This window comes from Oculina patagonica, chromosome 8 (genome assembly GCF_052425735.1).
Source record: "Oculina patagonica isolate OP01 chromosome 8, crgOcupat, whole genome shotgun sequence".
In the NCBI taxonomy this organism is placed as follows: Eukaryota; Metazoa; Cnidaria; class Anthozoa; order Scleractinia; family Oculinidae; genus Oculina; species Oculina patagonica.
This window is the reverse complement of record NC_135765.1, coordinates 28,968,830-28,990,432: the sequence shown is the minus strand read 5'-3', so window position 1 is coordinate 28,990,432 and position 21,603 is coordinate 28,968,830. Positions and strand designations below refer to the sequence as shown.

Here is a 21,603-nt window from a genome sequence, read left to right as displayed (position 1 = left end):
AACTCCCTTAATGGACAGCGGCTGTAAGGGATGCATCCTATGCTGCACATAGTGCCTCTCAAGTCAATTCATTATTATTAGATTTTAACATTTTTTACACCATAGATTATAATAACATTTTTATATGACTCATATATATTTTTATTGTATTTATATTTAGTATTAGTGTAGCTTTTAGTTTTTAGCAGTTTCCCCTAATTAGTATGGTATTTTTCCAGGCTATAAGGCTTTGACTCTTAAATAAAGTTTTCATTCATTCATTCATTCATTTTCGTATAAATGTTGTTTTATGCATGTGTAGCTTATACAGTGCAGGGCCGGGTTGTTCAAAAGACGATTAACGCTAACCCAGGATTAAAAGATGATCAAGATTTTATTTCTCTTGTTTTAAAGGGTTTCCCAAAGCTAATATTTTGTTAAGTTTGAGATTGGTCCATGTCAAAACTGTGGGACAGAAAATATTAACAAAAAACCTCAACGAAATTATCTAAAATTGAAATCAAATTTCACGCTATTTCTGGATTAGCTTAATCGTGCTTTAAACAACCGGGCCCAGGGGCGCAGGCAGCTTTCTGAAGAGTTGTAGGCCTGGCCGCTTCTAGATGGGAGTGGGGTTCGGGGAAACCTACCGATAAGGACCCGGACCCTCAAAAATGTAATTTCACAGCACCTAAATTTTGACATTTTATTACAGAGAATGGGCCAACTTTCACTCATTGCTAAATATGTAAACGCACTTGTCTTTATTACATAAATAAATAAAATGGGAATGGGAATTTACAGTGGGATCTTCCACTAGGTGGCTCTATTACTTGGCCAGTCTGGAAGTCTCCCGAGTTTCTACTTGCTTGAGACTTTACCAATCGCGAAAGTTATTTTCGATATTTATAATGCATATTGCTTTCTTTTTCATCTTGAAAGTACTTCGGCCTGAATTTCTCTCTGCTACGCATTTTAAAAATACGAGCGGGCTAAAACAATTTGTAGGCCCGGGCCTACTGGCCTATAGGCTAGCTACGCCCTTGCAGTCGCAAGTAGCCAATCAGAAGCGCGATCTAATGTCCTGATATCCTACGATATCAAGTCACTGACCTGATACGCCACGATATCACGGACACTTTTAAGTAAAGTAGTGTTACCATACGATAAATTAAAAAGAGGTTTTACCAATAAAGCAGACCCTCGTAAATTAAGATAAGCTAGTGTTTACCGCTCGTAAAAGAAGAAAAAACTTTCCCGCCAAAACTAAACTCGAGCGCGCTACACGTCGGCAAACATCGCGCAATTTTGGCGACAACTGAAACATTTAGACTGAAACAATAGAGTCGGTGTTCCCAAATTTTTCGCTAAACTTTGAATTTGGGTACGGTAAATACCTAATCGTACCTTTTTGGTAAGCTTCGGCGGCATATCAGGATCGTTTGGTCTCGGCATTGGGTATTTTGGCTCGACTGTCTCGTCAAAATACGAGCCATGGCTCAACCAAACTCGCCTGATATGCCGCCGAAGCGTACCAAAAAAGGTACGATTAGGTATAAAAACTTAAAAAAGTATAACACTCCTGCTCTTTCATTGATGTGTAAAATTGCGCTGGGTAAACTCTAAAATCTGTAGAGGCTTGCATGACCGTTTCGGAAGCCATGAATTGTTTTCGAGTTGGTACAAATTCGTTCAAGGTCAGTCGCTTCAACTACGTCAGACTGTGTATGAGAGCCCGAGTTTTCTATGAGCAAATTGCAATTGCTAATAGAAAACAAAGGCGAGTAGTCTAATTAAGTAGTCCCTCTAAAGGATTGCAGTACAAAACCAATTTGTATGCGTTTGTATGCTTATTCGTATGCTTTTGTATGCTTATAGATTTGTTTGCTTTTGTAAAAAAAAAATATAAGATGTAAAAAAAGCTTTGAAAATCCAAATTGTAAAGTTAAAATTCTATTGTAAATCTTCCACTTAAATTTCGTTAAGTGTTGATTTTCAATAAAAAAAACAACAACATTTTTATGGTAGTTTTTTCTTTTAGTTAAGGCAACATTTTCTTTCAACTTGTTTCGCAACATCGTTGCATTGCAAGTTGATTCGTGCTGTTGCACATATTACCACTCGTGTTGCAAGTTGCAGCAACATGTTGCACAAAGTTAAACTTGCTATCGCGCAACATGCAACACGGGGAGTAATACGCGCAACAACACGTTACAACTTGCAATCAACAATGTTGCGAGGCAAGTTGAAAGAGCTTAAACCGTGGGAGTTTTTTTTACACTTTATTTGAGGTTTTTAGCTATAACCAACAATTTTTTCAGGATTTTTGGACCGACCCCCCCCCCCCTCCCCCCCATCCAAAAAAAATAGGGCCCCAATGGGTCCATGTGTTTTGCTGCTAGAGCAAAGTCTTAGGGAACATGTTGATGAAAGACAAGTGAGTCGAGATTGAAATCCAACGTCTTTTATTGTCTGTCACTTGTGTGCAGGTTAATAATTGCACTATATTGTAGTCACTTTGTGTTAATTCAATCCTGATAATTTTACTGATCAAAATTCAGAAATTATAAATAATCGCACGCGCACCGGCGTACAACAACAGAAAGACGGCGTTGAACGTAACGCAAAGTTCATTTTGAAAGCGAAAGTTTACAAATAATTATTATCATTCGTCAGTCATCCCTTCACGCATGAACACTCGTCGAATTTCAGTGTCTTCACAACAAGATCGGAAGATCGATAAGGACCAATTTTTGATTCTGCGAAAGTTCGTTTTCTTAAAGTTTTAGAAATTTGTGAAGTTGGAGGATTCACTGAGGACTGCGTAGCCGAAGATGCAGTGGCTCGCTGGACATCAAATTCTATTTTTCACGGCGTTTAATTAATCTTCACAAAATAAACATGTGGCGCCAGCGCGTCTGGCAGTCAAAAATTCATTTTTCAAAAAACTTTCCCTTTCCAGCTATTTTAGCGGGGCTTATACTATAGTACCTACCTGTCAGTCGTAGAAAAGCTGAAATTTAAGGATAAACTGTTTATTAAATGAAGACCGTATTATTTTTTAATAACTAGTAAACAAACTGGTCGCCACGCATTTAAACACGAACTGACGAATGTTGCATCTGATGCAGTGAATCTGGTGAATGAGAACTTCCTTTAATATTTCTTTGTTTTCGACGGTGTGCACCACTGAATAAGTTTCTTTCCCATTGTGATGTTACTAGTATTAATTCGTTTCTAGCTGTCTTTTATATAGCTCGAATACAGCTACAATTAGCGGTGCAGCCTACCAGCTGTCTTTGCGTGACAAGTTACACGTTCATACATTTTATTTTAAAATATGAAGTTCAGAGTTAATACAGTACTAGTATGCTGTAGACAGTGTAGACAAGGTGAGGGTAAGTTTATTTTCAAAGCGAAAGTTTACAAACTGTGCACTAACCGGTCCTTTGGAGAAAATATTTATGACCTTCGGCGAGGTTCCAAGAAGTCTTCGCTCTTTTCGTAAATGATGAAAACTGCAGAATAATTTTCTCATAAAACTGGAGTGGTCGCGCCACAGTTTGTTTTCTTTCCCAATGCGATATACTTTTAAATCGGTTTTCTGTTTTCCAACGTGTCCAACGTGGTTTGCGTTCGAATACTTTGGCCCGTAACTTCGAATGCGATCAGCGCTACGGTTCATTGGTTTCGATTTTGTTTGTTCATGGATTTGATTGACATCGGTAGTTCAGATTTCTCCTCTGTTACGGCACTTACACCTTACACCTTACACCTTACGGTCCTTACGGCACAAACTTCAGCTCTCAATGTGTTTTGCTTGCAGCCATTGCGGCTGCAGCAAAACACAAAAATAATGGTCCGTCCCTGATATTATAAAACCGATCAGATCAGAGGCGCTGTTACTGCCGGTCAGCAGAAACACGAAAGCGCGTGTAGATACTTCATGTATGGTAAAGCGTGTGGTCGAAATTTGGCGTAAGGCGCGAACGCTACGAACGTTTCTTTGTAAACAGTGTTGTTTTTGACCATCGTTTTAGCATGTTCATGTAAGATGCGACAACGAAAACGATGTACAAGTAAGATGCTGACCGAAGGAGCAATTCAGGTATTTTGCTGCCTTCTTCATTTCACCTCACGTTGAAGTGTAGTAGCTTCGCCTTGTTTGAATATTTTCCGCGCGATTTTCAATTCTAAGGGCCTGTTTACATGGAGGGAGGGTGCCCCGGCTAACCGAGTTACCCGGCTAGAAAGGATAAAACCTAGCCCGCCTTTACATGCAGAATTCACAGCCCTTCTACCCAAGATGAGACAGCGTCATTGAAGCGTGTCACGGCGTGGGAAAACAATGTAGCTCCAAATGATTGAAGAAAAATATGACTTTTTACTGAATAATCAAGGCTTTTCGTCTTCTAACCTATTTTAATTTGATGTGCAAGTTCTCAGAAATTTATTGCGTTCATTTTTGGCGAAATTCAATCGAAATTCAACGGTATTTGGCCGCCAAATTGAAATTAAATTTGCTGTGTCGTGAATTAGGATAATCATTCCCACGAAAATTTCGAATTTGCTCAAAGAAATATTTCCAGCCGACCGATGAAACTAATTTTGATCAAATAGCACTGTTTGGGTCCAGAATTTATACATTTTATGCCATTAACTTCAAATTTAGTTTAAAAACCGCGCGAAAACTTATCCTGGCAAGCCGGGATAGCTCGGCCATAACCGTTTACATGGCAAAAAGCTATCCCGCCTAGAAGGGTGCCCCGGGCAAGTAGACCGAGTGCCCCGGCAAGGGGGGTTACCCTTCTAGCATGTAAAGGCTTCAGTACGTTTTCTTAAGAAACGTATGAAAAGTTGGCCCGCCCAGGGTAGCTCGGTTAGCCGGGTAACTCAGTTAGCCGGGGCACCCGCCTTCCATGTAAACAGGCCCTAACTTTAGCTTACCTCCAATACAGGACATTTTATCCAAACCAGCGGAACAGCATCCTCAAAAGCCTGTTTTTCAAATTCTGGTCGGTATATTTTTACTATTTTTTGTTCAAAGTTCAATACAATCCTCTTCATGTCCCTTCGTTTGCCCTTTTGTGTTGAGGATTGGAGACGGATTGGAGCACTAGTTTGTCCACAGGGCGCCCAGGCTCACGCTTTGACAACTCGGGGACTCGGGTCAAATGGCGGCGTCGAAATTCTAAGGATTTGTATGAAACTTTATAGCAAAAATTAATATCGAAAGAAAATATAATAAACAGTTACTAAAGTTCACAGTTAAATCATATGCTTTTTTCTTTTTTTTTTTTTACTTTTCTAAAGCATTTTAACCGATATTTTTAATTTTAGTTAACACTTTCCTAAATTTATTCAAGGGTGAACACTTCCGATGCCCGATAAACACCACTGCTTGACAAAAACAAGACAAAAATTGCTTTTAATTTCATCCTCTCACTCCAGAACTTCGCATGGGTATTGTTTGAAGACCATACTTTCGATACAGTAAATTTTTGACCCGGCTGCCTAGAGCTGTCCTTGATTTAAGAATTCGGAAGAAATAACCAAGGTGTGTACACTTCTGGCTTTCTCCAACACCTTGCCTCCAAAAGAGTGGACGCATTTTTAATTAGCCTTACCTTTCACGTGCAACCTCACGCTATAATTGGGCGATATTGTAAATATTGTAAATAATAATCTTCTGTATATGAGGGAGGTTAATAACTCTTTGCTAAATTTAGGGTGCTTTATTTGCGCAAGTACACCTGCCCAAGTAGCCACTCGGTGTGAAGCTCTTCCAATAAAGCCGTTATTATTATATATTATTATTATTATTATTATTATAGTAGCTGTTTATTTTCTTTTCTTTCGATATACATTTTTCAATATATATTTTAAGTTTCATACAAATCCTTATAATTTCGACGCTGCCATTTGACCGAGTTGTCAAAGTTGTCAAGCCTGGGCCTGGACTCCCTGTGGTTTGTTGTGGGATGTTCCATTTTTTATCCGCACCCCCTCCCCTAAGGCTGGCGTGTTTTTGCAAAGCGGGGTTCTGATTTTTTTCTTAAAGAAGCCAACAAAATTTGGACCCTTCGGACATTTTTCAAAGATGCTGACAACAAATCAACCCTTCGGTTTCATTTTACAACGGTCCCCAACAAAAACGTGAGGGTTTGGATTCTTGCCATCTTTGGGGGTGCCAGGTGCCGATAAAAAAATGGAATGTCCTTGTGTAAATAAGCTTCTTTGCTAGAACATGTGGATAAAAAAGCTTGTACATTCAAAATTGCCAGGCATAGTCCACCAATAAACTGATAATCATTCAATTATAACAATTAAAGCCAACCGATTGCCAATATCATTCAATATCAATCACTATTACATTGATATTGATTGTATCGGTTGATATCGAAAACTGATTCCTATTTCACCTGTCAGAGTCAAAAGCAGAATCAGAACTCTGCTTACAACTCCACTGGTTTGAGTTTCACTCAATCACTGCACTCTGTGGTGGGTGGGGACAAGGGGGTCTGGACCTCCCGCCTCCTGTACCTCTTACTCCCACTTCCCGTACCTTTCTGTAGTGGTTCCTTCCTCTTTGTCCCATATCTATTGCAAAATATAACGAACATTACTAAATTTTACTCGTCTTTCTCCCAGTTCCCGCCACCTTAGGAATCCCGCTTCCCGCCCTCTCTTCTCTTGCTTTCCGCCCCTTTTCTCCCAGTCTCCCGCCCCGCCTGGCCCCCTCCACTCCAGGCTTTTAGCCAGGTGGGAGTCCAGGAGTCCTGTGGACGCCACTTTTCAGAGAAAATTAATATGAATAACCTTATACAGAGTTTTTTTTTAAACAATTTTGGATATGTTTAGATACCTTTGCACTCATAACTGCAGAAAAACACCTTGAATGCTTCTCAGGCCCTCCTATGGGGACAAAGTCAGGCCTGATAAAAATTTTGGGACTCCCATTTTTTAAATCCTGGCTAAAAGCCTGCTCCACTCTCTGTTTCTGATTGTGACTCTGACTCCGACTTCATCACCAGTGAAAACCAGTCGTTAGAATTTGGCACAGCAGAAGCTAACATGCAGACTGATGCATGACCATTCAGCAAGGCATGAGATCCTTTGCGGTTAACCAAAATAGCACTTCGGTTTGCCTAAATGGCATTCTGTTTAGCCTAGAAAGCACTCTGGTTAACCTACAGTTAGCTTAGGTAGCTTGCGGTTAGCTTTCTTATTTGGAGTAGGGATTTTTGCCTTGCATGCCTCGCCTGACACGCCTCGCTGCTTCGCACATTTGTAAGACTTGTGTATGCCATTCCGCGCAGCGGCAAAGCCCTTCCACTCCAGTCTGTCATTCCTTTCTCTCTTGAACAATAACTCCCCATCTGCAATTATTTTAGGGTGTTCAGCTTAAAATACCAGATATGAATAAAGTAACTTAAAGAGATAACCAAACATTCAAACTAGTTAGTGATCTTAAGGGGGCAGTGTCACGAGAATCACTTCGAAAAGTCAAAGTCAAAAGAAATATTTATATTAATGGAATAAACTTTTTGCTCTCCTTTGAAATATTCATGTAATATCTTCACCTTCAGTTGGTGTTCTCTGCGCATCTTGTGAATGAGTGAAGCTATTGAGGCATAGTTTTAGCTCCGTTATGGCGAAAATGCATCAAAATCGCCATGATACTGCCCCTTTAAGTACTTTATATTCTAGACTTGTTAAACTAAGTGAAACCATCTGTTTTTGCAGGCAATAAAAAGAATCCAAACAAAAGGAGATGATGGAGCCACAAAAGATCGATACAGGTCTTGTGAACTGATTGACTTTATTTTGATTCATTGCTTGCACCTTTATTCACATTACTACAAGCACATGCTTCACTTGACATTAACCTATTGTATAAGAATTTATTATGCTGTGTTTGATTGCAATGAGTGGTCCATGTGTATTATAGTTTATAAAAGTTACAATAGAATACAAAAAAAATCCATTAGTCGTACTTATGTTTTATTCAATCACTGTTTTATACAGGGTTGCAATATCTGATGGAATCATTCTTTTTACATGTAAGTTTAAAATGATAATGTTTTGGTAAAAATGATAATAATTATTATTAATAATAATAATAATTTATAACTAATAACAAACTTTATTGAGTACTTTTCATACAAACTTGAATCTCTTAACCTACATAATAACACTCTGAAAGCTTTTACATGCTCTAAGCTTCTATGTACAAAACTTATAATAATAATAATAATAATAATAATAATATTAATAATAATAAGGGACTTCAGTGTGCGAACAGTCCATGAAATAGGGGCTAGGAGACCGTATTTGGTGATCATTGACAAGAGAGAGAAGAGCTGTCAGATTATAGATGTGGCAGTTGCAGAGGATGGTAGGGTGAGAGAGAAGGAAGATGAAAAAGTTGAAAAGTACCAAGATCTAGCGAGAGAAGTTCGAAAAATGTGGGGTGTGAGGACAAAGGTAATTATTCCAGTGATAGTGGGAGCATTGGGATCAATACCAGTGAGATTGAATGACAATCTAAGAGCCATTAAGGTGGGCATTCCTGTTGAACTGATCCAGGGATGTGCATTGTTGGGGTCGGCAAGAATTCTTAGGAAGGTGCTGGAGATGTAGAAAGAAGAGAAGAAAGCAAACAAGGGGTGTTTCTTGGCTTCCCTAGACAACTTGTTGTTACCCAGAACCAGTGAAGAAACCAGCTTCAATAGATCATCAATAGCTGTGTGAATCTACTACTACTAATAATAATAATAATAAAATTAATAATAATAATTGGACTGAGTGGATAACAACGATAACAAGTTTTGTGGCATGTTTACAATTCTCAGTATGCTTTAAAAAGTAATGTCTATTCATATTTATCCCATGAGAAAAAAACAACCTGTCAGTCTACATGTATTACACAGTACCCCTTGCATAAACACTGTTTTTATTTTTATATGTGAGTCCAAGTGATTTGCAAGATAAGAGACTTAATAATTGGAGCATATTTTTTTAATTTATTTTGTTGTTTTTAATGTTCTTAGCGGTCATGCTTGGTACCCCACTTAATTAATAGCTTAGTATTATCAAAACAGATCCAGGAGAAAGCTGTTGTTCAACTTAATAAGTATGTTTGTGTAGACACCACTCCAGAAACAAGGTAACTTATAAAGATTTATCAGAACAGTTAGATGTGTTGAAGGAAAATATAGTGTGGTGGTTGCAATAACATTACAGTTGAACCTCTATCAAGCAGCCATTAAAGTGCATATGAAGCGATTTTTTTTTTGCGTAATTTTACCCTCCAACATGTTAATAAAATGACTGCAAAGTTTAAACTTCTCAAAAATAAAATTTGGTCGTTATTTTGGTGCTGCAAAAAGCCTTATTTTCTGTTAAAAATGTCCAAGAGACTGGGGCGAGTTAATGTGCTTGCGACGTATTGTTGTGGATGGTGTTTGTTCACGCTATTGGTCGCTAAGAAGGTTTTCTAAGGCAAAGCAGCATATCGAGCGACTCCGACATTGAGAATCTTGTCCACAGCAATACGTCATCAGCCCAGGTGACTTGATATTTTGACCGTGCGATTTTAAGGACAGTTTTGAGGGCAAAATAGCACAACTTTCAGGCCTTATAAAATTGCGAGTTTTTTCTCGAAATGGTTCAAACTTTGGAATCGTGTCTTAAAACATACCCACCTTTCGAAATATACAAAAGTTGATTTCGCTTCATATGCACTTTAAGTGGCCACTCCCTATTGAATGGTCACTTGTCAAAGTCCAGGAAGTATTGCCAGTATAATACTGTTAATAGACTCCTTATTTAGCGGCCACCTTTATTTAAGCAGGTGTGGTCACCTTTTGGCCATCCCAATAATGATTCATCTATTAGCTTTTACCCAGGCTTTTAGCCAGGATTTAATAACTGGAAGTCCAAAATTTTTATAAGGCCTGACTTTGTCGCCATAGGAGGGCCTGAGGAGCATGCAAGGTGTTTTTCTGCAGTTATGGGTGCAAAGGTATCTTACGATTTCCAAATTTGCGAAAAAAACCCTCTGTATACAGTTATTCTGTTAATTTTCCTGAAAAGTGGCCGTCCATAGGACCTCTGGACTCCCACCTGGCTAAAAGCCTGCTTTTACCTCTATTAAGCAGGCACCAAGAATTTGATACAGTCACATAATTTGGCCTTGCTTTGAACAATCTAATGACTGATAAGTGATAAGAGTCCCAAACTTGAAGTGATGACTGATAAAAAACATTCAACACATGCTTATATTGTCTTGATGTGAATACATTTAGTAATAAGCTTTTGATTTCCTGGCTACAAAGTCATGTTTCTACAGTACAATACAATACAATGCAATTTTATTGTCCGTACGTGGGACGAGGTCTCCCTCAATGAGCCAGAGGCTCATGTATAGGCTTATGCTAATTTTTGACAAACCCCTATTAAGCAGCCAACCTCTTAGCAGCCACTTACCATTTCCTTTAAGGGTGGCTGCTAAATAGGGGTGCGACTGTGTTATTGAGCACTTATTAAGTTGGTATCCCATGTGGGATAAGAACAAGTGAGATAACATTCATGCCCCCCCCCCCTCCCTCCTTCCCCTTAAAAAAAAACTGCAAAGTGTTCAGAAATCTATTGTTGTCCATTTTATTCAATGTTGCATGCTCAACAATGTTGACTACTAACTTGGAGAAGAGATTCTTCAGACTCATCCTGTCAGAAAAAGTTTTCTTTTCCTTCTTCCCTTAGGGTGTTGAATGGTAAATGCGAGACTTTGCCAGATAGCGCGACTGCATGATATCTACTCTGCAAGCCCAGGAACTTTTTAGCCTTGCAAAAGAAATCAAGTCTCCGAGAAGGCGTCAAAGAAAAATTCGAAATGACGATACCCCTGAAATCTGGCTGAAATTTTGCTAGACACACATTTTTTGAAGGACCATTCACCACTCCTTAATTCCCTAAGTAACCCTTGTTTACTAGAACCACTGACTTGAAAATTACTTTGCTGCTTGCTAGGAAAGTCTTGATAGTGTTGGAGGTGACTGTAATAAAACTTGGAAGTGAAGTGTCTGTGAGGATTGGAAATCCCAAGAACATAAATGTAAATGAAATTTCCAACAGTGATCACCAACCACAGCAAAATGGTACAAGTGCTCAGCAGATTTTGTCAGGTAAATGCAGTGATTATTATCAAGTGCAAACACAAGTAATTAGTTATTGTTGAATTCAGGAAAAAGAATCGAGAGAGAACTGGATGGCAGTGCAAGATGAGAGGCGCTAAAGGGTGTGTGTGGGGGGGGGGGGTGTAGCAGCATGTGAAAGGCATGTGAAAATTGTTTATATATTTTAATGTTGGCAATATTAAACTACAATTTAAAACAGTATGGTCCTGTTGCCTTTGATTTGTATAACTAATTAATTTCCACTTACAGTCAGTCTGCCATGGGCCAAAACTTTCCAAATATATGCCTCTGCCAGGGTTAGGGCTTTCCACAAGTTGCTCGAGATTTCCCAAAAAGTTGCCCGTAAATTCTCAAAAAGTTGCTCAAAAGTTGCTTCAAAAATCCAAAAAAGTTGCTTCTGATAATAAAAGTTGCTCGAAAGTTGCTCCAAAAAATCCAAAACGCTGCTTCTAATTAAGAGAATTTCTCTAAATATATGCTAATTTCCCTTTGAGGGTAAGATTTCTAAGCAGTTTAATGCTTTTTTACAGCAAGTATCTAGATAACAAAATTTGTTAAATTACAAGGATTTCTTTAACTGAGAAAAATTGTGAAGATATCAATGACGTCATGTTTGCTGACGAGTTTTGTAACTCCTTAATGCAGAATGAGCCGAAAGTTGAAACGTCTTCAGATGTTCCTCGAAAGTCTTCGGCAAACTTCGTAAATCTTCGGAAACGTTCGTATTACCTTTAAACAACACTCGGAACACCTTCGGAGATCTTCCGTCTGGAAATTTCTCAAAATGCAACAAGTTGCTCGAGAGGAAAAAAGTTGCTCGAAGGGGAAAAAGTTGCTCGAATCATGAAAAGTTGCCAAAAAGTTGCCGAGCAACTTGTGGAAAGCCCTAGCCAGGGTGGGGTGGGAGTTTAAGACTTCTGATCAGAAAGAACCCAGAAACTTCAATCTTGGATAATTGAAATGAAAAATTATACAACCCCTCTTGTCATCATTTCAATGAGGGAAGAAATAGCACGTTTTAGTGCAAATTGTGTTGTTCCAGAAAATATCCATCCCCTCCCACAGAAGGTTTTTTGGTTAATTTGAACCACTACACCCCTCTGGAAATTCCAGTTAAGCCCCATACTTTTCTTTAAAAATTTTGGCTTGCAAGATCTAGACCACACCCCCTCAGAATTTTCCATTGACCTTCCATGGGGTGGGTATGGATATCTTCTGGGCATGGAACTGCATATTTCTGTTTTCTCTTTATATTTCGTCCAAGATTATAGGCTGGCTGTCAACAGCAACATAACAACACAAAAACAAAAACAACAACAAGAAAACCTTTATTAAAGTGTCGGGGGGGGGGGGGCAGTTTTAGCATTGCTGCTGATTGGGGACCCAATATAAAGGAAATACAATATCTTATTGTTACTTATTTTTGGGGGAACTTAATTTCGCGAAGATGGAACGGGTACATTTCACGGGACTTAATTTTCGCGATTTGGCCAAAAATACGAAATTAACATAAAAAATACAATAGAAAACGTTTTAAATAAATTTTCGCGGGTCTTTTATTTCGCGATTTTTTAAAAATTGCGAAAATTAAGTCCCGCAGAAATAAGTAACAATAAGGTAAGTAAATATGTAGAAATTGTACAAATATTTTAAAAATGTATCCTATAAACGCCTAGTGGATGGTGGAAACAGACAAGAGAAGATTTTCCTTTCCTTTCCACTCCTCCCTGCAGGAATACGCTTCTGCTCCCTGCCCTTTTGATCACTGGGGGTCATCACTCCCTTTTGTATACTTTTTCCCTTGGGTGGGGGGTCTGTGGTGTACAGTGAACCCCGGAGGGTGAACCTTTGACATAAAACCAGTTGAGCGGAAAATTGGTCTTGCGTGCACGTGTATTTCGTCGATAAGCATTTTTGTGTAAACGCAAACAATTTCCAGCACCTCTGCTGTCTAACCACTTGCTTTTTCCATGTCATAATAAGGTCATACGCATTTGAAACTTGATCTATCTGGTACTTTATGAATTTTCTTTCTTCGCGCGAGTGATTTTTAGGGTCACCGCAATCGAATCGACCAATCACAGAACAGTATCCATGACACGCCTTCCTCTCCCGGGTCCCCTTGAGCGAAAAAGTCCGCCATCTTGTCCATGTTGACACTACATTCTTGTGGCCATTTCGCATACGTGTAGCATGTTTTAAAGATTTATCCTTGATGTTGTATGATAATTTAGGCTTCAGCAACGATTATTACTGTTGAATTAAGGCCGTAGTGCTTCATTTGTTCATCAACATAGCCCTAACGCTTTGGTCGGTCGTTCGTTCGGTCAACAGTACGATGCCTAGTAATCCTCGCAAAGTCAACGGCCACAAAGGTAACCTTAGCTTAGATTTTTGGGGGAGCAAGAATTATGTGTACAGTGTCGTAGACTTTATAAAGTTTATCTGTGTTTAATTCCCCAATTTCTTGGTTATTTTAAATCCAGGCATGCCGAAAACAACAGTAAAAGCGAGCGACAGTGATGAAGATAGCGACGATTTACCAGACCTCGTTGACTGCACGGATGACGAGGTAACATTTTTTTTATCACATTTTTTTTCTCGTAAATCCATCGATGCTCTGTTGATAACAAGAGATATTTATTCTGTTGTACCAAAGGATTCTGATGAAGAGGAATACCGTAAAAAAACAACAACTAAAGCGAAGGGAAAAGGAAAAGATAAACCTGCACCCAAGGCAAAAAACAACGGTTAGTTTTATAACGAGGTCATATATTTGTTCGTTTTATATTGATAATGTCGCGAAATGAGTATAGAGGTGTAGAATTTGTTGTTTTTCTCATTGAGCTACTCAATCACGTCATTTAACATATACAATGCATTTAATTAAGAGTTCAATTAGTTGCGTTTTATGAATCAACCGCGTTTCAACTTGAGACAGTTTGGGAAGTGATTGAAAGAGGCCCTTTATAAGGTAGAGAGAGAAAGAGTGAGAGAGGGGGGGGGGAACTGTTGCAGATTAGTCGTTATATGTAAGTTCATGTTAAGTTTAGTGGTCGGTAGATAGTGGGGAGCACAATTTTTTCTTGCCCTACTGAATGAGAAAAGGTCAGAAGGGCAAGAAAAAATCGTGCCCCCCCCCCCCCACACACACACACACACACTATCTGCAGGACCCCTATCTGCCCTTGGGCTTTGAGGATGGGCAAATGAGGAAATATCCTTGAGGAAACATCCATGAATTTCAGTGTTTCTATGTTTGCTCATATGTACAACATTTGTTACTGAAGCAGAATTTCTTCAAAGAAGTCAAAAATGTTTTTGGTCTATAGTAGGGTATCAATTTTGGGGTCAGGTCTGAAATTGGGCATTAAGGTTTCAGGAAGCGTGCCCCACACCCCCACCTTGAATAGGAGGAGAGTACCCCCCTAACCAGCTTTACACTATAATGTCTAGGTTTTTCCACTTTCATTTACAAATAAAGAACCCTTAGCCATGTTTTATACTGTAATAAAACACGACGGGCGTTTGATAACACGAGGGAAATGTAGAAAACATGAGTCGCAGACGAATGTTTTCTACATTTCTCGAGTGTTCTCAAATGCCTGGAGTGTTTTTTTGACAGTATAAAACATGGCTTAGGCTTCTTTCTTTGCTTTATGATATAGATTTCAGACGCCGCGAGTGAAAAGCAAATTCAAAATACAGTACTTGTAAATGTTCAACAAGAGCGACTGAACGAAGATGTAAAGCAGCAAATAGTTTACGGGAAGACCAGAAAACTGACACAATTTCATTCAGTGTTTGACGTAAAATAAGGCTCAGATAAGTTTGTTACCTTTCAATCTTGATCTTGTCTTTTTGAACTTCACCGACTCTGAGTGCAATTTTGTCTCAGCATAACACATTAGTCTCGATGTCAGCCGTCCTATTGCTTCGTTCGACTTGCACAAGACGTATAATTTCCAGAAAAGCTATTGCTTCAAATCTTCCCGTAATATTAATTGTTGTCACAATTTTCCATTATGAATAGACGATTTAAGAGGAGATTTTCGAGGAAAATCTTCAAAAGAAAAGTCTCTCGCTTTCCTTGCGTGTTTCATTCAACTCAAGAAGTGAACACCGTGCCACAGTTTTTCCCGCTTCCTCATGCTATCACTTCGTTTACATCAAAATGAAATGTCCAGTGGATTTATACTTAAAAAGGAATTTAATAAAACAATAATTCCATTTGCCCTTGTTGGATATGAGTGGTTATAGCCAACAAACAGTCAATGATGTGCAAAGCACTCGAGGAAAGCTGACGAAAAACAATAAAACATGATTTTTCTGTGTTTTATACTCTGATAAAACATAGGTTTTTAGCCAATCAGAGCGCGTGCAGACTCCTATCTATATTATAATGTGTTGCTACGACATAACACTGTCAGTCACATGGTGTGAAAAAATCAATCAAAATCTTCAGATTCTTGCAGCACAGGAAGTGTGAATATAAAATAAAAGATTTGCAAAAAATATCACAGCTTGCAATTGCCATTGTGTAGTGTGTGCTAGACTACAACCATGACAAGATGTAAGTTATTATTTTTGAGTCCCCCTTGGTATTCCTACTTTTTCAGGCTGGTTACTAGGAATAATCGCCGCCAAGGAAATGGCCATGTGACTGGCAGCAAAAAATAGAAAGTCATGCATATGAGGCTAAATAAGAATTTTTTAACTTGGCAATCATGTTTGAGATTTTTTTAATTACAATCCAGCACTAAAGAACTTTTTCCATTTGTTTATGGCAGCTGAGTGTGCAGATATGTGGTATAAACTGAGTAAAGATGACAAAGAAAAGCACATCCATGTTATGAGGGTTTATTTGCTGTCGCCATTCCTGTTTGGTCAAGTCTATCAAGATGATAAGGTACAAAATTAATGATAGATTCTCCTGACTGTTAAAATCTTAAAATTAAGACATGGCTTAAGACACAGCTAAAATAAGACGCGAATTAGAACTATAAATTTATACATGCGCCTTGGTTTAGCCACTGTTCTAGTCACGAGGTGGGAAAATGTTTGTACATTTTGTACCTCCAGTTTGCATCTTATTTTAGCTGACTTATTTAGCTGTGTGTTATTTTTCCTCGTATGATTGTCCCTAATGTTTGTCTTCTTTTCTTGTTTTCAGTGGATAAACTGGGCATACGAGTCCAAGCTGTTACCCTCTAAAAGGTACAACATTGGATGTTAATTAATGTTTTTCTTTGCAGCCATCTATCATCGAATAACATCAATTTATTCATTACTTTTTAGCTCATTTGAGATAAAAGCTTTGGATGAAGAGCATTTTGATGCTGTGGATTTAGTTGAAACAGCATTTAACAAACTGGCTGAAAATGTGGTGAGTATATATCTTGTGTTTAATTTATCTTTGATTTAAAATTATTTTTTTCAAACTAGTTTAATTTTTATTTTTCATCAACTCATATTCATTATCATAATTCTGAAACAAAAGAAAATGAAAATTGTACTGGTTTAAAAAATTTAGACCAAAGATAAATTTAAACCACAATATACACACTGTTTACATAGAAGTTGTTTTATTTTTGTACACATGAACAATTCAGGAACTAGTTCTGATCATGAAACCTTTCAGTGTCAAGTATAAAGTATCCCTTTTGACTAAATTTAGCTTAAGATTTACTTGTGAGAGGTACAAATAAGTCAACAAAAAAGTACATCATATTTAAAATAATTTAGTGACACGGTCACTGAATATTTGTAGGTATAGTTTTTCAGAACAGGATTTAGCTGATCTAGAAAAGGCACCGACATTCATTTCAGTTTCATGACTTGTTGAATGATGATTTCTGTAAATACACATGTATATTTACATTTCATTGTTGTCTTGACAATGTCAAGACAAATGCCAAACTGAAACTGAAAATTCTTAGTGAGTAATTTGTTTCCAAACATTAAGATCAAAACCCTTGATTGCTTCAAATTATGGGTTTATAATTATATGAACTACTACACAACTACTTCATTATTATCATGATATTATAGCAATTAATCCAAACTATCTAACTGACTCTGCTTGCCATGGTCAAATGAAAAATCATCGTAATAAGCAGACTTATTATAATTCTTGAAAGGAAATCAAAGGATATGAATGTTGACTGAGTATAATGATCAGTCTGTAAATCAGATACAGAATTCTTCCAGATTTAGATTAGCTTTTGCTTTATTTTTCTTTGCTATAGTAGGTGGTATTTGAAAAGGGCCAAATATGTGGCTTGATACATGTTGATGTTTACATTACATGATTAACATAGACACTTTTCTGGTTTTTTTTTTAGCTTTTAAAGAATAAAGATGGATTAGTTAAAACTCTCGACATCATTGGAAATGCCAGAATGACAATGGTAAGGACAGGGTTGATTACAGTAGAAACCCGCGTCTAAGAACCTAGGGATTTAAGAACCTTCTGGCAGAAATTTGCTTTTTTAATACCCCAAAATATAAGAACCTGTTTAGCCAAACAAATTCCAACAGGTTCTTATATGTAGGGTTAAACTATTTAATTTATATACTTTTTTACCAAAAACCAGAAAGGTGATGTTACCGGGGTATATACAGTACATGTATGTTGTTGGACTTCTGGCAACATGGGTACATTAATAAATATTTATAATGAAGAACAGACCACTTTTTCTACTTTGTAGAAATTAAGAACCTGATTAAGAACCCACTTAGCCTAAACTGTCAATAAGTACCCCATGATACAAGAACCTGTTTTGCCAAACTCTGAAAAAAGTAGGTTCTTACACGCAGGTTTTTACTGTATGTGGTTCAATTTACCCTTGGTACAATTTTGTATTTTCCTATGTTTTGGTGTATGGTAGTAAAAGATAGTAAATATACAACTGTAAAACAAAGGAAAAAACCAGATTGTACCAATGGTAAAATTGAACCACGACATGGAAATTGTAAAACAGTGGTGTATAAAAATTACTGTCATTACCTGATCTTTTTGTTTGTGAAACAAAACTAAAATCATAAAATCAGTAATGTTAAAAATCTTCTACTGTTGTAACATGACATTTATTTGTACAACTGCACTTAATTAGTGTTTTTTTTTTAAATGCTCCCATTGCATAACCTACTTTATTTTTGTGAAACAAAACTGAAATCATGTAATGATGAAAAAAATGACTCTCATTACACGACCTTTCTTGTACAACAGAACTAAAATACATACTGTCTAAAACTAATGTCATTACAATGCACATGACCTATTTTTGTTCAACAAAACTGAAATCAGTAGTGTTTAAAAATGTTGCCATTACATGTATGACTGGTATATATTTTGCTGACTGTTTTTTTGTTTTTGTTTTATTAGTCCCAGCATCTTGACAAGGCTGTAACCTGTGCTGAGAGCTTTCTTGCCTTCACCAATTTAAGGTACACAAGAAAAACCTATTTCTCTGTGTTTTATTCTTTTACATGTAGAACAAAGTCTTGTGCTCCATGGTGTATAATCTGGAGGAATAATGATAGCTATTTAGCATACAACATAATTATCTTGATATTAATTTATACATCATGCAATAGTTACAGATTATTTTGTACATTCTGTAAAAGAGTCACACCAAAATTTGTAATATCTCATAATGAATTCTTGTCATTTCATCAAGCAAAAGTCAAATGTTTTGATATCTCATCAAGTCTCTACACCTTTTCATTTAAATCATATAAATTGCAGACAGTTGTGATCCTCTATGGGAAAACACGCATCAACAAACGTTGGGGGGGAGGTCCTCCCTGCCCGTTCGGGGTGACCCGACCCATTGGACCCTGACCTTGCCCATTGACCCTGACCCGTGACCTGGCCCTGACCCTGGCCCTGGCCCGTGACCCGACCGGTTCGGGGGGCCCCCGTCCTCAATGAGACGGTCGGAGGGTCAAATTTTGGGTGATGAGGGGAATGTAGATGAGGGGATGCAGGGGAATTAGTTACTCATTGTTGTGCTAATGTTAACTAAGTGTTTGTCAAGATCAGAGCTTCCACATAAATTAAAAGTTGCAATCTTTTCAGAGAATCTAAACTCTTGAAGACAGGTTATGTAAGAAATGTTAATTTGAGGTTAAGGGATCCATGATGGTTTTTTTAGGGATAAAATTAAACTGAAGCCAGGAATAAGCAAGAAACAAGGCGACGTGGCCTTGCTTTTAGCACATAATCAAGGTAGTGTTCTTGTCTTTGTTTAAAAATATTTAGAATCAGTTTGATTTTTATTTTCCTTTATGAGCTTGAAAAATGAATGTAAGACAGAAAAAATAACAAACTCATTTTAATTTACAGTTTCTGAACATATAAAACAACTAGCAGCAGGTGTGGATCTTCTTGAAAAATTTAACAAGAGGTGCAAACAGGAGGAGGACGTAAGTATCTATATATTTGAAGAGAGTTACGATGAATAAATGGATTAGATTCTTTGGAAAGAAAGCAGACCTTGCTTTTAACATCATTTCTTCATGTGTGGTCTCATACTGTCATTTTTGCTTTCCTCTGTTTCACAGCAAACGGCTGACAAAAAGAAAGAAGGGAACGACGCATTTTCAAGTGGAAAATTTACAGCTGCAATTTCGGTTTATACTAGAGCATTACATATGAGGTTTGTTTCAGTCTTCATATGTCAAATACCTTATTATAGGAATTAACGCTGTGGTGGCCCGCAGTCCCCCCGGGCCCCAACTGGAAACATGCGTATTCTGAGACGGACAGTTCCACTGGGTAGCGGGTCCCTCCCGTCCGCATTTCCTGGTGACGTCTGACTGTACAAGGGGCCAAAATAGGTCGTGGATTCGCTCCACTAAAACGCGTGGAAACGTACCACGCGACTAAAACGCAAATGATTCGCGAATTCATGAAGCGAATTCCTATAATAAGTAATGGTACAGTAATAACTCCCTCCCTACAGAAAGAGCCCAAAAAAGATAGGATTTCAGAATAATAAGTCCAAAAAGCCCTGTCCGGTTCAGGGATTTCAAAATGCTTTGAAGTAGGTGTCAGCAACAGACAAGCCAAGCCTGTTTCTCACAAGCTAATTCCTATAGCCAAGGTAACCGTTGACATAAAATCAAGTAGCCGGTGGAACTCTGTGCAGGTGCCAGCTTGTTTTGGAAAACCCTGCCGGTTGTCTAGGACAAGTAGATTTTCCTTGGGCTAGCTTCTTTGGGCATATTCTTGTGTTGTAGTTCAATGTTACCCTTCGTACAATCAAGTATTTTTCTTTGTTCTATATTCGTTATTATATACTACCATACACCAGAACAAAGGAAAATGCCAAATTGTACCAAGGGTAAAATTGGACCACAACACCTGCGGCAGTACTGCCATATATACTTTAGGTGGACCCTGGGGTTGGGGAGGGGGACTCCCACATGAAAGGGGCAGGGATGCTTGTTGGAGATTTTAAAAACAACCCCTAAAAGAGACCAATCTGGGTGTGGCTCAAGCTTTTTTTGACCCCTGTAAGATACCAAAAACCTAAGAATAGAATTTATTTTTGTATATTTCTTCGTGTGCACCCCCCTCCCCCCGCACCTGAATTAGAATTTAATTTTGACATCGTTTTATTTGCAGCCCCTACAATCACGTTCTTTATGGCAACCGTTCTCAAAGCTACCTGAAAACTAAAGATCTATGGTTAGTACATAATTTACTCCACTTTTACAGATCATAAGGCCCCTAAACCACTGGGCCATGCTCCTCCTTACAAAGCACTCAAATATTAGAAGGAATGAATGTTTAATTTGTTTGTCTCACGAGAGAATTGCTTTGAGGTGTTGATCCCGATGTTTCGACTGCAATACTGCTAGTCTCCTTTCCTGATGAAGACTAGCAGTATTGCAGTCGCAACATCGCGATCAACACCTCAAAGCGATTATATCATGAGACAAACATATAAACGATCATTCCTATCTTACAACACGATGAACAAGATTCACATCTTTAATGACATTACTCAAGTATTTTGCTGACAGATATAAATTTCTCTCATGCAGTGAAAGTAACTTGCAGTTGTTTGTTTTGTAGGGATGCTCTTACTGATGGCAGGAGAGCAGTGGTACTGAAGGCAGACTGGCACAAGGTAACCTTTACAGATATAATTCTACAGCTGTATTACCCAGCAGCGGCCTCTAATCAGTTAAACCTTTCTGGTTAACCCCCGAGTTATTTTCCATGAGGTGAAATCGTTCATTGTGATTGTCTCCTTGGTTTGGTTTATCCCTCCCACCTCACCCCAATAAACCTTTCTCCGCCACTCTGTTGTGTGACTGTGCTGGGCTGTGTCTGGTTGTGGCATACCACAACCAGTTCCCCAAGCACTGGGAGATTGTAGGTCCAAGCATAGCGCAGTTGCCAACAATA

General features: G+C 38.1%; 1 protein-coding gene across 4 annotated transcripts in view; it reads left to right on the top strand.

The window, feature by feature from the left end:
- Positions 1 to 3,945: 3,945 nt before the first annotated feature.
- The window catches only part of LOC144664036 (uncharacterized), a 53,892-nt gene continuing 36,234 nt past the window's right edge, over positions 3,946 to 21,603 (top strand). For 2 of the 4 annotated variants that reach the window (XM_078525147.1, XM_078525146.1), the window contains exons 1-18: positions 3,946 to 4,087; positions 4,938 to 4,994; positions 7,726 to 7,781; positions 8,008 to 8,042; positions 9,033 to 9,148; positions 11,014 to 11,168; positions 13,667 to 13,752; positions 13,840 to 13,930; positions 15,971 to 16,089; positions 16,354 to 16,397; positions 16,479 to 16,566; positions 17,525 to 17,590; positions 18,568 to 18,629; positions 19,340 to 19,413; positions 19,531 to 19,610; positions 19,749 to 19,843; positions 20,815 to 20,877; positions 21,268 to 21,322. In XM_078525147.1, the coding sequence (XP_078381273.1) occupies positions 7,754 to 7,781; positions 8,008 to 8,042; positions 9,033 to 9,148; positions 11,014 to 11,168; positions 13,667 to 13,752; positions 13,840 to 13,930; positions 15,971 to 16,089; positions 16,354 to 16,397; positions 16,479 to 16,566; positions 17,525 to 17,590; positions 18,568 to 18,629; positions 19,340 to 19,413; positions 19,531 to 19,610; positions 19,749 to 19,843; positions 20,815 to 20,877; positions 21,268 to 21,322 (1,257 nt within the window). In that variant the 5' untranslated portion in view covers positions 3,946 to 4,087; positions 4,938 to 4,994; positions 7,726 to 7,753. Of the gene's footprint in view, positions 4,088 to 4,937; positions 4,995 to 7,725; positions 7,782 to 8,007; positions 8,043 to 9,032; positions 9,149 to 11,013; positions 11,169 to 13,299; positions 13,556 to 13,666; positions 13,753 to 13,839; positions 13,931 to 15,970; positions 16,090 to 16,353; positions 16,398 to 16,478; positions 16,567 to 17,524; positions 17,591 to 18,567; positions 18,630 to 19,339; positions 19,414 to 19,530; positions 19,611 to 19,748; positions 19,844 to 20,814; positions 20,878 to 21,267; positions 21,323 to 21,603 lie in introns of those variants that run through there. The other 2 variants (XM_078525148.1, XM_078525149.1) reach the window with 2 other exon arrangements.